The sequence below is a fragment of the Dipodomys spectabilis genome, unplaced genomic scaffold (assembly GCF_019054845.1).
Source record: "Dipodomys spectabilis isolate Male_0828 unplaced genomic scaffold, ASM1905484v1 ptg000096l, whole genome shotgun sequence".
In the NCBI taxonomy this organism is placed as follows: Eukaryota; Metazoa; Chordata; class Mammalia; order Rodentia; family Heteromyidae; genus Dipodomys; species Dipodomys spectabilis.
In genome coordinates this window covers 15,544,205-15,559,212 of record NW_024870773.1, presented here as the reverse complement: position 1 = coordinate 15,559,212, position 15,008 = coordinate 15,544,205, and the positions used below count along the sequence as shown (strand labels likewise).

Below are 15,008 nucleotides of genomic sequence, written 5' to 3'. Positions count from 1 at the left end.
AAGCATGAATAAATGGCTAATTTTTGCTGGTTAATTGGAGATAAGAGTCTCATGGACTTTCCTGCCTGGGCTGGCTTCAAACCACAATCTTCAGATCACAGCCTCCTGAGTAGCCAGGATTACAGGCATGAGCCACCAAAGCCCAGCCTCAGATTTATATTTTAGAAATGTCCTGTCTGCAGAGAAGGGACTGGGAAGACACCGAGGGGACAGATGCAGGATTCTGTGTACCAGTCATGCTGGCCCAGAGAAAGGCAGTAGCAGTGGCAGAGAATAGAGAAATACACGAGAACTAGAGAAATTGAGGGGTGAGTTTAGGCTTCAGAGACCAGGTATATGAAAGTGCCAGTCTCAGATACCCTAAATGCAGCAAGAGAGGTGCCCAGGTGTGGAAAGAGAAAAAGAAATCTAGTTATGGACAGGCTAAAGGAATGGGAGAGATTCAAGTAGAGATGGAGTAGAAGTATCTACCTAGAACTGCTACATTAATAGAGGCAGAAAGTTGAATAATGATTAGTGTAAAAAGGAAAGAAGAGGAAATTATTTTTAACACGCACAGGGTTTCCATTTGGGATGATGAGAATCCTCCAGAATGGGTAATTGTAACATCTGCACAAGGTGAGATGTCACTGAAGTGTACATTACCATGGTTAAAATAATAGACTTGATCTTATATATTCTTTACTCCAATAATAATAATAACAGTAATGCACCTAGGGCTTTGCTATTAGAATAACTTTGGAGAAAATTCAGCAGAGAGACATAAAAAGGCTTAAAAGCTGGCTCCCCTCCAGTTTTTAGAGAAAAATAAGGATCAGGATCTAGTTTCAAAATGATGAATTGTTTTCCACAAGAGACCCCATAGAATTTACAATCAGTAAACTCTTGATAATTTTTCCCTTGAGAGAAAAATTTACATATAAGGAATGCTCTACACTGAGTTTAAATAAAAAACTCTGCAAACTTCAAACTGCTTAAGAACAAAGAAGAAAATAGAATGTGGCTGAGTCATGAGAAATTCTCAAAGACTAAGCGAAAATCTTTGCCCAAGAGAAGTCGTTGAGGGAAACAATATATTTCAGGTCTCCCTGATAACATTTGATGTGATGTTTATAGCAATGAGAGAATGACAAGGTTTCTCTCATTTCCCATTGGAACAAAGTGAACAGTAGATTGGATGTTGTTAAAAGAATATTCTAGGACCCGTGCTTCCTTTAACAAATCGAGGGATGGAGTGACACAGAGGGAGTTAAAACAAAAACATGAATGGAACCCTGGAGTCTTGAAAAACAGCATACTTGAGTTTTCTGTTTTTGTTTGTTTAGATAGTTGAATGCAAGTATTTGTAGGTGATATTTTTCTTTCTTGGTGTTTTTCTTTTACTTGTAGAAATTCTTTTATGGGATGACATTTTCAATTCAAAATGGCTATTAGACACCACTTTGATAAGTTATCTGAGTGTTCCACTTATTTATTTTTATATCTTGAGGTAATTTTAATAGAAAAATAATGGATGTAAGATAATACAAAGATGGCTGGATGCAGGTGGCTCATGCCTATAATCCTAGCTACTCAGGAGACTGAGATCTGAGGATCATGGGTCAAAGCCAGCCTGGGCAGGAAAGTCTGTGAGACCCTTATCTCCAATAAAAACCACCAGAAAACTGGAAGTGGTGCTGTGGCTGAAGTGGTAGAGTGCTAGCCTTGAGCTGAAGAGCTGAGGGACAGCACCCAGAGTTCAAGCCCCACGACCAAAAAAAGGATAATATAAGCAGAGGAGGAAGGAAATGGGATGGTAATAGACTATTAATTGCAGAAATTATGATTCAAATTTACTTGTAAAAGCAAGTTATGGAGTTGCAAATACTATTGGAAAGAAATGGAATGATATTTTCCTCTGTCAGACCTCATTGTTAATAAAAAGAAAAACCCATATTTGAAGTAATTTTTTAACCAACATAATTTAGTTGTGATTGATATACAAAAAGTTCTAGATTTCCAATGTATACAACGTGATGAGTTTGTAGATATGTTTCTATCATCTTCTAAAATGGAAATAGATTTTAGATGACTATCAAAGATATTCAATTGTTATTCATCTGGATATTTATTAACTGGGAAGATAAAATAATCAACTAAAACAAAATCCATGAGACCAGAAATGTGAATAGAAAAATTTTATATCCTTCCTAAGTTTAAAAAAGCCTTTAAAATAACAACATAACCACAGAGGGATCACTTTAAATTAAATTATTCAGTCATTAGAATAGGAAAAGACTGAGAAACTAGTAGACACTTAATAAATTTTAATTCTAAACAAATCCATCAGCATTTTATCTATCTATCTATCTATCTATCTATCTATCTATCTATCTATCTATCTATCTATCTATCTATCTATCTATCTAATTTCCAGTCCTGGAGCTTGAACTCAGGCCTGGGTGCTGTCCCTGAGCCTCTTTGTGTGTAAGGCTAGCACACTACCACAACATCACTTCCAGCTTTTTCTGAGTAGTTTATTGTAAATTAGAGTCTCATAGACTGACTTTCCTGCCTGTGGTGGCTTTGAACCAAGATCCTCAAGTATCAGCCTCTTGAGAAGCTAGGATTACAGGCGTGATCCACCAGCACCTGGCTCAGCAAGTATTTAAGAAGCACCTATGAGTTGGCTGTTCCTTTTAGAGAAAGTGAAACTTGATTGCTATCCTCACATATGAGCCTTGTATTCTTCTGAACCTGAGGGAGACTCTCGATTCATCTATAATATATTTACAGTGACTTTCTAGGGATTCAGAACATTGCAGGACCTGAGGATGCACTGAAAGGGAAGATTCATATTGTGAATGACACAGTGCCAGTGTCATTCTAATAGAAGGTGACCCTGAGGACTGGCATATGAGGGAAAACCAGACTTGCCCTGGACACAAGCCCAGTTGGGTGGATCAAGAAGAAAGAAAAATAAGCTTGTTTTCTTTCCATTTCTGACAAAGCTGTTATCAGGAGGGATTAGCTGGACCTTTTCTAATCAGTAATAAGAGCCAGGCTTCTTTTCACTTGCTAAGATCTTAAAGGAACCTAAAGCTTGAAATCCAGCAGGAATGAGGAATCAGTCTTGGGAGTCAGCTGATTTGTCCACATTGGCCAGTTGTATTCTCTTCCTTGCTTCAGCTCTCAATCTTTGGGCAAGATTTTTGGGTCAGTCTTGGGGCTTAAACTCAGAGCCTAGGTGCTGTCTCTGAGCATTTTTGCTCAAGGCCTAGCACTCTACTTCTAGGGCCACAGTGCCCTTTTTGGTAGTTAATTATAGATAAGAATCATATACACTTTCTTGTCAGGGCTGGCTTTGAACTATGATCCTTAGATCTCAGCTTAATGAGTAGCTAAGATTATAGGCATAAGCCACCAGCACCTGGCAATCTTTGGACAATTTATCTTTTCACTATGGTAGAGACACACTGACACTGTGCAAGCCTAGCCCCCTTCCTGACTCATTGCTATTATGAGTTGGTGAAAGGAAGGGAACATTTTCTTTCTTTCTTAAGCACTAAATCTCAGCCTAAAAGACCTTAGTTCCCATTTGCTCAAATTAAAATTAAGACACCCAGCTCATTACGTTAAGTGATCTGCAGGCATTACCTTGTTGTTGCGTTCAATCCCAACATAATCTGCCTCTTCTGGTATTGTGACGAAGAGTTCAGCCTCATAGGCTCCTTCCCCTTCATTTCTGGCATTGATGACAAGCATGAGGTGATTTTCATCTCCAATGATGATCTGATGCTTATCTCTGAAAATGCAGTTTAATAAGAGTGATGAGGAATTTTACTGCTCTGGCTTGATGGATACTTTCTTTCAGAATTTAGGAGGAAAAGAAGGAAAATGGGATAAAAAAGGAAAGGTCATCAAGATGGGGGGGGGGTGGAAAGAGTCAAGGGAGCCATTTCTTGGATGGGAAGGGCAGGTAAACATCCACTGGGAACCCACTAACAAACAATGCTCAAATAACTGATGTACAACACCTGTGGGTTCCAATAGTGAACATCTCTCCACGGTGATCAGTTCATAGCCACCAGCATGCTTAACAACTGGCTAGACAAATCTCTGCAGAGTGTACATTTGCTTTACAACATAGGATGGAGCCAATGAACACTAAGAAGAAAACAAACTCTAGGGAAAGGAAGAGAAAGGGCTTAAACAGCTCAAGGAAGACATGATACAAGGTGGCCAATAAGTGTTGGGGACCAAACAGACAGATAAAAGAAGATCTTCAATGGCCAGTAGAGGAAGAGTTTTAAGTAGGCAACAATAATAATAATAATTTACTTTGAATTCCAAATCAAACCTGTACTTGAAAAATGCCTCCCCCACTTTGACCCTCCTGACTCAAAGCGATTGCTTTTGACACTTGTTAAATTAATGAAGTTTGGGCAGTCCCCTGGAGAGATGAGCAAGCAGGTTCCCAGTGTTGGCAGTGAGGCCATTTCAGAGCGCAAGGAGCAGTCAGCGTTTTACTGCGGGAGAATGTTGAATCCGGGGTCTGTTCTGGCTGTAACCTGACACAGCGCCAGAGCCTAGGCTCCCTATTACTGGCAACTGTGAAACCCTTTGATTCTTATTTGACTTTGTGACACCTTTTACCTGGCTCCCTAGTGTGTCTTTTAAGTTTTTTTTCCCTTCTTTCTTTGCCAGTAAACTTAAATTAATTTTGTTTGGACAGTTTTAAAGATGCCTCAAAGTCATTGGGGGTGCTGTAAAAAACCAGTTTGGTTAAGGTGCTGATGGAGCTTGTCTGTCTGAATCTCTTGTTCACTTTGCAGAGATGAGTGAATTTAACCTGAGCCATCCCTGAGTTTATTTTCAACAAAATCACCATTTCCCCCCACCTCACGATAGCAGAAAGATGAAATGGCCCAACAGGGTATATTACTTAACACCAGTGACACAGAATTGATTCCACCTCTGGCTGACCCAAAGTGTAGCCAAATTCACGCAGCATCCCCACCTCCCAAACCCCAGAAAATCTGGAAATCTGGAAATGCTGGAGATCTACACCTTCTCCAGAAAAGCTTGAAACAAACACCTGTATCCCATTAGGTACCAGGCACACATTTATTTATTTAAACTCACGGTCTAGCCGCTAGCTTCAGGTCAGGAACACACAAATTATCTTCTCCGCAGTCCACCAGGATGTGAGCCTGTGTTGAGCAAATGGTATCAGGAAAAACCGGGGAAAACCCAAGTTACATCCATCCTATCTCTGAAATTCTCCAATGATTCCATGAATTGATCCAAAGCTTTCATGCCCTGGACAAGATTCTAGCTAGTTCTATCCCAGCTGGGTGAACTCTTGATAAAGACTAGTTTACACTACAGCCTAATCCCAATTTGTCCTGAAATGACTGTGATGAATGCTATCTGGCACTGGTTTGAGCATTAAAGGCTGTATTGCTTCCATCACAGCCACATTTTGAACTAATTAAATCTTGGATACTCAAGGAAAGGCTTCTGAACTCACATTGATGCACTGTTTTAAAGACCTGTTAACGAATGCTCCCAAATGATTCATTATCTGCATTCAAGAATAACAAAAAGAGCTGGTGTGTGTGTGTGTGTGTGTGTGTGTGTGTGTGTGTGTGTGTGTGTTTGTGCTTGCGCGCGCGTGCGCATATACATACTGTATATTGACTGATACTGGAGCTTGAACTCAGGACTTGGGCTCTGTTCTGGAGTGTTTTCCCTCAAGGCTAGAGCTCTACCACTTAAGCCACAGTTCCACTTCCAGCTTTTTTCATGTTAATTAGAGATAAAAGTCTCACACACTTTCCTGTCTGGGTTGGTAATCTTCAGATCTCAGCCTCCTGAACAGCTAGGATAATAGTCCTGACCCACTTGCAATTTGGCTTTGGGCTGGCTTTGTCTTTTAAGTCCTAGAGCTTGGCTGAGAAAGTACGTGTATATGGAGACCATACCTGTTCAGTCACAGCATTGTCTCTGTAGTGGTTCAGTATTGGTTTCACTTCCAAACCCTCTTTAAAGGTTGATTCATCCAAACTATAATTCAAACTGATGTTGATTGGGGATAATTTATCTCGGAATTCAGTTTCATCCTAGGAAAAATAAGCATCAACTCAAGAACAGCTCCATCCAATAGCTGTTAAGATGTTAGCTTGCAAAAGACAGGAAACCCTTGACTATAGCCAATGGAAATGAATGAGGAGGCAATTCCTGCAGCAGGTTGAGCCACAGGCTGATTGATGTGGTATTACCAGTGTAATGTACGTGAAGCCAGTAAAAGCCATAGAGTCAGAAAGATGTGTGTGGATGTGATCATCAGCCATTCCAGACCATTGACAAGGCACCTAAAATCACTCACATTGTCAGGTCAAAGATCACACCTCTCTCCCATAAACACCAGGGGAAGCACCGTGAATCAGAACTTCTGTTTTTGTAGGGTTACCAGAGTTTATAAGTTCTATTGGGTCTGGGGAAACATCTTAATTCTCTTCCCCCTAACACCTTTAGCATATTCGAAGTTCTTTAGCAAAAAGAAATGGAAGCTGCTCCAAGGGCAAGGGAGTATCAGCAAGCAGCACACACAAGCGTGCAACAGCACATCATTCTTTAGCGCATGCTTGTAAGGGCCAGGATAAAGACTGTACACACAAACATCTTATCCTCAAGTTTGCTTGTGAACTTTTAGTATTGACTGAGATCCTGTTGTTAACTAAGTCTCTTTAGAGAAAGAGAAGAAATGGAGATGTGTCTAGCTAGGTAAAGAAAGATAGCTGTATACTTGTGTAATAAGTATTTTGACATTTGAAATAGCATGGTAAGTTTTGGAGCCTTATTATTATTATTATTTAGATCTATATTATTATTATTTGTTGCAAGTAAGCTTTAAATTCATGGCTTTATATTTGTTAGGCAAGAGCTGTACCACTTGAGCCAGGTTGTTGTAGGTTACTTTTCAGGTAGCATCTTGTTCCCCTACCTATGCTTCATAGGTCGCTGGGATTACAGACATGAACTGACATTACAGACATGAGGCTGGTCTGATGAAATAGGTGTCTTGCTGATTTTTTGCGCAGACTGCCCTTGAATTTCAACCTTCCCAAACTCTACCTCTGAAATAGGTAAAACTATAGGCATGTGCCACAGTGCCCAGCCCCCAAACACATTACTTTTAAGAAGCATAAATTACAAGTTGCTTGCAGTAAAAGTTTTGCATACTAAGTGTTTTCCTGAATTGGCTCTGCAACGAATGCTGATAAAAATCTATGTGATATAATCCACATAGGATAAAAATTCCAATAAATGGGCTCGAGCTTTTATGTTTCTTTTGGGGAGGAGGCAGTTAGAAATGAAAACCACCTGAGTTGAAAGCTATTACCCAGATTTTTGGTCCCAAATGACAAGAAGTCTTAGAAATGAATAGCAGTAGATCATTAGGTTAGTTCAAGTAAGGGTCAAGAAGAAAGCATTCAACCTTCAAATGAAGTTTCCTCCCAGGAAAATGAAAATAGACAGATGAGGATCTCTGTAGATCTGGATGATGGCTACATGGAGAAGGACGGCTGGAATTTGGGTTTAAATGTTAGGAGCCTCGAAAATGGTTTGTCAAACACTTACTCGAAGGTAAACAGTGAAATCCTGGCAGTGGAGGGATCTCTGCCCTTTTATCACAAGAGGGAAGATGAGATGGGGCTGATGGTTGTCGTGGAAGAGTGTGCGCTTAATGGCTCCTTTTTGCTTCAGGGAGTCCAACTGCACCTCAGCTGTCAGGGCTGAAGGAAGGAAGTAAAGAGAATAAAAGTACTCAGCAAACCAAACTTGCTGCTCTGTATGGATGGGGATTTTGTGTGTGTGTGTGTGTGTGTGTGTGTGTGTGTGTGTGTGTGTGTGTGTGTGTATGCTGGTGGTTCTGGGGCTTGAACTCAGGGCATAGGCACTGTCCCTGAGCCTTTTGCTCATGTCTAGTGCTCTACCACTTGAGCCACAGCTCCATCTCTAGTTTTCTGAAGATTAATTGAAGATAAGAGTCTATGTTCTTTCTTGCCCAGGCTAGCTTTGAACCATGATTCTCAGATCTCAGCCTTCTGAGAAGCTAGGATTACAGATGAGCCCCATTGGTGCTGTGTTCCGATAAGAATGCTTATTTCATGGGGCATGTCTTCTATTCTGAGAATCAAACATAACACATAAAACTGAAGGAACATCACAAAATACTTTCCAAGCTATTGTCTCCCATCATTGTGTGTAATATCAGTCTTGATTCTGGAAACATCTTTATGCAGAGGGTTCTGTGAATGTGATGGAATCTATATGTTGAGGAAGAGCTCTTTTGTTTGCTCTGGTCTGTGAAGAGCCACACTTACTGTTACACTTACTGTTATGATTTCTTAGCACAGAAGTGCAAAAATGAAAACACACTTGCTTACCTATTGTGTTGGAAAGGCTCTGACCTGTGACAGATGCACAGACTTTCAGAGATAAGCTGTAGAAAAACAAAAGTCAATAGTATGCTGCGTTAGTAAAGTTTTGAATCAGAAGTTGAAATTCCACCTCAGATCAAGTCTTTCCACCTATACTTCTCATTACATACACACATGTATATATATATATATATATATATATATATATATATATATATACACACACACACATACACACACACATTCACATACCAGTTTCATCACAATACAAATACAATCTGCATTGGGAGGTAATACTTGAAAATATGATTAGAAATAAATGGATTCAATCATTGCAGCAATTTATGCCCTGCTGCCTTTATTTAACAAATACATATGAACACTTCCATATGTCATAGAATAAAGCTATTGGCAGTCAGTGTGGGCACAGTGTGGGGAAAGCTGGTGATTAGCAAGAACATAGCTGCTCAGAGGGATTTATAGATTAGAGCTTCCAGCCGGATGGGAAGGTTGTAGGAGGCACAGCTATCGTGGTTGGCTGGTGGCAAAGGCAGGCTGAAAAATGTGGATTGAAGCCTAAGCAGCATAGAACAACATGCTTAGCTCAAATCACCCAATCAGCTTGGAAGAGACTAGAACTTAGTGGCGGGGATAAGAGCAGAATCAGAAAGAAGAGGGATGAGGGAAAGAAAGGAGCGAAGGAGCCCAGAGTAACTGTCTTCATGTAGGTAAGCACAAGGTAAAAACACAACCATGAGAGAGGTTTGATGTAGAGGAAAGGCACTTAGTAGAGTTGCCAATACCCATGAAAGTGTCTGTCCTGGTTGTATCATGGCCTGCCACTGGCCTTGGTCTGTGGCCACAGGGGCAGAGAGAAATGTCCATTCATTTCTGTCAGAATTTGCTGAGTACTCTCGCCCTTCCTTCAGAAAAACGTTAATGGCCATCATCTCTGAGGATGTGGCCCTATGCACATATCTAAAAAAGTGAAAATGCAAGAAGATACTCCCTATGATTTAGTGGCACTCTTAAAGTGTTTACTAATAAGATGCTATAGCATGATTTACATATTTCTCTGGAATTCCAAAGGAGCAAATAAACCCTAGTCATACTTTAATTATATGTCAGCTTCCTGTGTCAAACATCATGGAAACCTGTGACATCTGGGATTCATCTAGTTCTGTGACCTCAGTCAATATCTCTCCATTCAGGGTAAATTATTCTCCATACACCATTAAACTGAACGTTTCCTGAGATGTCTACGCTGTAACAAGTGTTTACATCACGTCTCCAGAGAAATGGCAAATTCCAACCCCTTCTGCTTCAATTAGAATTACTCAAGGAAGATGAGTGGTTAATCACATCTTTAAATTTTGTAGTGGGGCTGCCTTCCCAAATTGGATTTATTTTTTGCATACTTTATGTTTGGGAAGTGTTTGATATGTGCTGAAGTTATTACTCAGCATAGACAAAGCTCATTAGCTTTTATAAGATAAATGAAATTTATAATGAAATTGATGATGAAATTGTCAAAATATACAGCAATTTATCTGACACAAACAAAAAAAGGAATACAGTTCTTGGAAAAGGAATAAAAGCAAACCTTTTCTCTTTGTAAAAAAGTACTTGAGAAATGTCAGCTAAAGGGTTACTCTTGGTTTATGAATTGCATGTCGTTATATATCAATGATTTTTATTTCTCCCTTCTGTTAAGTCAATGTCATGAATCATTGAGTGACTTTATCTTTTTCCTACAAGTTTAATATAAAGGCTAGAACTTATTGAACAATTGTTAATAGACCTACAACTGAAATCTTCTGGTTTAAAGTGGAAAAGACTTTGTCAACTCTTAGATTTTTCAAGAACTCTATCCTAATCTAAGAAGAAATACCTCAAAAATTGCATAGTAGCTTCAGCGCAAGGTTGGCTCTTTACCACTTGAGCCATACCTTTAATCCTAGTTTTTTGCTGGTTATTTGGGAGGGGGAGACTTTTCTTCTCTGTCTGGCTTTGAGTCACCATCCTCCAGATCTCAGCCTCCGAAATAGGATTGTTTATAATAGGATTATAAACATGAGCCCCAGAGACTGCATTTTTCTATCTTGTAATACTTTGAGGCAACATTTAAAACGTTTGCATATTGAAATACAATGTGTTGTAGGAAATATATGTAATAGAATTAAAGAAACAATTGTAAAGGAAGATAGTTTTTCTACGCATTAACAAATTTCATTTTATCTTAAGATTTGATATAACAAAAAATGGCTCATGAAAAGAGACACTTTCTCATTCAAACCATTTTTTACAAAGTTAAATAAGGCCCATGTTAATCTGTTTTCTTTCTCCTTTTTCTACGGTAATAGGAATTCAACTCAGGTCCTCACACTTGTATTGTCCCCCTTCCTATCATTTTATTTTCTTTAGTTACTGTATTTATAAGTTCTTAGGCTAATTTTCTCTGGGCTGGGCTTCAGATATTCTTCTGTCTCTACCTCCTGAATAGCTGGGATTACAAGCCTGCACCACCATGCTTGGCTCCCTTTGTCTTTTCTGAAAGTATTTTAGGCTTATAAAAATAATCCATCAAGCTAGAAATCCTTAGAAAAATCTCTCCAGTTCAAAACAAACACATTCTAAACCAGAATGTGCCACCAGTGCTTGAAAGAATTCAGTCCAGAAAACCAGGGAGTTTTGAAGGTGTGAACAGAGCTTTACTTGAGGGGTGTAGTAAAGTTTTAATATTCATGCTCAAGTAGCACTCACAGCTCATTTCGTGTTCATTTACTCCTGCCAGCGTAAGGAGAAATGCTGGCTCTTTCACGTATTTTCCCAGGTCAGGTTTTCATTATACTCTTTTATGGTTTTAAACCATTTTAAACTGTGCTCAGGGCACTTCCTAAGTAGTTTCAAAAACAGTTCAAGGAGAAGGTACCCCTTCCCCTACTGGAAGTTCCCCACAACAGGATGTTTTACAAAGAATTCTTGAGGGGCTGGCATTAACCACCTCTACCCTCCCAAATGTAGACTTCCTGTGAACTCTTGTCAAAGGGCCATCAGCAACACACTAACATACGCTGGAAATAACTTCTTTTGGTCTAGGCTGGTTCTGTTGTACATGCTGGCTTTATCTTAATCAACACATTGCCTGAATTAAGCTTAGAACTCCTGGAAAAGGAGAGCACATCCTAACCATCACAGGGCTTTGCCGGATTTCCAGAGGATAGGCCTTGATGACATGGAGAAATCATAATGGCTTCTGACTCTTGTGGGACATACACAGTGAAAAATAAGGTGGTAGTTTTTCAGGCTATGTTAGAATCAAACTCCATTGTGTCCATTCATGAGACTGCTATGACTCAGAGGGTACATTCCTAGAAGATAGATAAGCCATGTTCTCCTGTGGTCCAGGCAAAGGTCCAGTAATTTCTTTTTCTTTCTTTCTTTCTTTCTTTCTTTCTTTCTTTCTTTCTTTCTTTCTTTCTTTCTTTCTTTCTTTCTTTCTTTCTTTCTTTCTTTCTTTCTTTCTTTCTTTCTTTCTTTCTTTCTTTCTTTCTGTCAGTGGTGGGCTTGAACTCAGGGCCTGGGCAGTATCCCTGAGAGCAAATAGTACTTTACCACTTTGAGCCACAGTGCCACTTCTGGTTTTTGAGTAGTTAATTAGAGAAAAAAAAGTCTCACAGGGACTTTCCTGACTGAACTGGCTTCGAACCGTGATTGTCAGATCTCAGCCTCCTGAGTAGCTAGGATTACAGGCATGAGCCACTGGCTCCTGGCTAGGTCCAGTGATTTCCATTGCTGTGAGATCCTGGCCACAAAAAATACAGGGAACAAAAAATCTCTAGTTTTATACTATTTGCCTTTGGTCTGATTGTATTTATTAAATGCTAAAACTGCATCTATTGTCAGCATAAAAGATGGAAGAATTTAACTCAAGCGTGATTTATTTAAAAAAAATGAGGGGCGTATTATATGTCTGAAAAGTGAGAGTACCCAATGTATATGTGAGGGAGAGTCAGGGTAAGCTGTTGAACTTTCAGGTTTGATCAACATTTATTGTAATATATGTCTTGGGGAGTACAAGGGAGGGGCATAGAAAGGGAGCAATGGTACTCACTGGATACTACATTGAAAAATGAACTATACAACTTGTGGGTGGGAATACAAGGGGAAAACGGAGAGAGCAAAGGGAGGGGGGACATTGTCCAAAAGGAAATGTACTCATTACCCAACAGTAACTCATCTGTTGGATAAAGATTTTTTTAATTAAGAAAATAAAAGAAAGAAAGAGATCACTAAGATTTGATTCCCTGGGAATTTCCCCAAGCATTTTCCTATGCTTTTCATCTCACTATGTAGATTGAAGAGCCAGCTTCTTCATGATAAACCCATAAGGCAGAGAATACCATGAAATCATAATTCCTAATCCTAGCTACTCAAACTTGCTTTACAGACCAGGACCCCTTGAAGCCTTTCCTAGATCTGCAACATCTCACACCCTACCCTAGACTTACTACACCAACAATGCATTCTGGGGGTAAGATCCCTAGGTGATTCGAATCCACATTAGTTTGGGAAGCAAGGAGCTAACTTACCAGGCCACAGGCGTCAACACCTCAGGAATCTGGCAAGTTTTATTTTCAAGGTTGATAATCATTGGGCTCAGCAGAAGTTGGGCATCTACAGTCACCACAGGTCTGGCTCTGCAAGAGAGAAAACACGGAGTCTGAATACATTCCATGAGCCATGGACACAAGCTCACACCACAGAAGGAGGAACTTCCACAGCCAACATCCCCTGGCCTGTGCCAAGAATTCTGCTTACTGCATGAACAAATGGGTGCCACCCTCAAGTAACCCCCCTAAAGCACATAGCATTGCAGGCGAGTCCCAGGGAAGGATGCTGTATGTCCATCAGACACAAGCATATCCACAACCTGCTTTCTTCATGGAGAGGACTCACGCTATCTTGACCATATTGCTGCACAACACTACTCTACAGTGTGTAAGAATGTCTGTCACCATCCTCGAAGGAAAATAATCATTCTCTAGCCACTCACAGTAAGTGCTTGAATTTTACAGCTTTTTTTGTTGGCTTGTTGATAATGACCATAATCACGACGATGAATGTTTTCTTTTTAGCCAAATTTTGCGCATTTAGCTAGCCACATGAGAATGGATTGACAGAGTAATTCTATACTTCACCCAGCACTGTGGTTTTCAATCCTGCCTGTATAAGATAATTACTAGAGGAAGGAGCTTTCAAAAGAAAAAATACCATGTCCAGACCCCACCACGGACCAACCGATCTAGAAACTCTAGTAAGAGCTAGATGTTAGAATTTATTTATTTATTTGTTTGTTTGTTTATTGGTACTGGGAGTGGAGCTTGAACTCAGGGCCTGAGTGCTGTCCTTTAACTTTTTTGCTTAAGGCTGGTATTCTACCACTTGAACCATAGCGCTACTTCCAGCTTTTTAATGATGAATTGGAAATAAGAATCTCATGGGCTTTTTGTCCCCTGGGCTGGCTTCAAATTGTGTACCTTAAATCTTAGCCTTCTGAGCAGCTAGGAGTACAGGCATGAGGCCTGGCTCAAATTTTAAACACATTCTAGTTGGGATGATTCTAGTTGGAGCTATGTTTGAGGAGAGACACTGATAGAGACTAAAGGCCATTCTAGTCAACCAGGCAATGTTGACAAAGCAAGAGACTAAACCATGGGAGAAAAAGAATGGAAGCATTGTTAGAGCTGGACTATAAGACACAACAACTGGGAACCAAAGAGTCTAGATTCTTGTCCTTAGAAATGCCATGTTGGAAATGTGCTCCTCTGGCTGACAGAAGGGAGGTCTGTGTTTTGGGGCACAGTGTTGTTTAGGGCACTACTTCAAACATTTTCATGATTACCACATGGAGCCCACTGGGATTTTTCTTAAACTCCTTTTTACTTATTTATCTGTTCTGTATTATATTATTTTCAATATTGTGTTTCAGTTGCTGGAACAGCAGGCGATACAATAGGATTAGGCATGCAAGAGATTTATCCTGGCACAGACTTATGGGGAAAAAGGGGAGTGTAGAAGGCTGGGAGCTCTGAGCTGTGGAAGGGTGGAGCAAAGGAGAGGGAATTGGATAAGAAAGTTCTGGCCTAGGCCATGGGATGTGCTCCAGCTAGAGTTGTCTAGATCAGGAGTTTCATGACCTACAGATATAGCCTTGCGTTTATGTTGGGGTGCTCAGCCACGGGCTGGCTGTAGCTCAGGGAAAATAAACATTGGTGCAGGCCATGGTGAATTCTGAGTGGAGTAGCTGGAGCCATAGGTTTCTGAGTGGTGGGCCTCGGGGCCAATGATTACAAATGAATGGAATGGCCAAGCTTTGAATCCATGTCTAATTGCATTTGAATTGCTCTTCCATATTCACTTTCGGAGTTTGCCAAGTCCTGGTAATATTCCGTTCCCTCACTGAGCATCTGTACTTGACCATATTTTAATTTTTTTATTTTTGTGCCAGTACTGGGGCTGGAACTCAGGGCCTCATGCTCTTACCTGACTTTCTGGCAAAGTTGGGGTTCCGCTATC

At 40.1% G+C, this 15,008-nt stretch overlaps 1 protein-coding gene across 1 annotated transcript in view; it reads right to left on the bottom strand.

Moving 5' to 3' along the window:
- Window positions 1-15,008, bottom strand: part of Itga8 (integrin subunit alpha 8) — a 167,889-nt gene that overhangs the window by 64,551 nt on the left and 88,330 nt on the right. The window contains exons 15-20 of the mRNA XM_042686085.1: window positions 13,022-13,129; window positions 8,436-8,491; window positions 7,627-7,781; window positions 5,967-6,104; window positions 5,125-5,192; window positions 3,637-3,784 (exon numbers count right to left, since the gene is read on the bottom strand). Of these exons, the coding sequence (XP_042542019.1) occupies window positions 3,637-3,784; window positions 5,125-5,192; window positions 5,967-6,104; window positions 7,627-7,781; window positions 8,436-8,491; window positions 13,022-13,129 (673 nt within the window). The remainder of the gene's footprint in view (window positions 1-3,636; window positions 3,785-5,124; window positions 5,193-5,966; window positions 6,105-7,626; window positions 7,782-8,435; window positions 8,492-13,021; window positions 13,130-15,008) is intronic.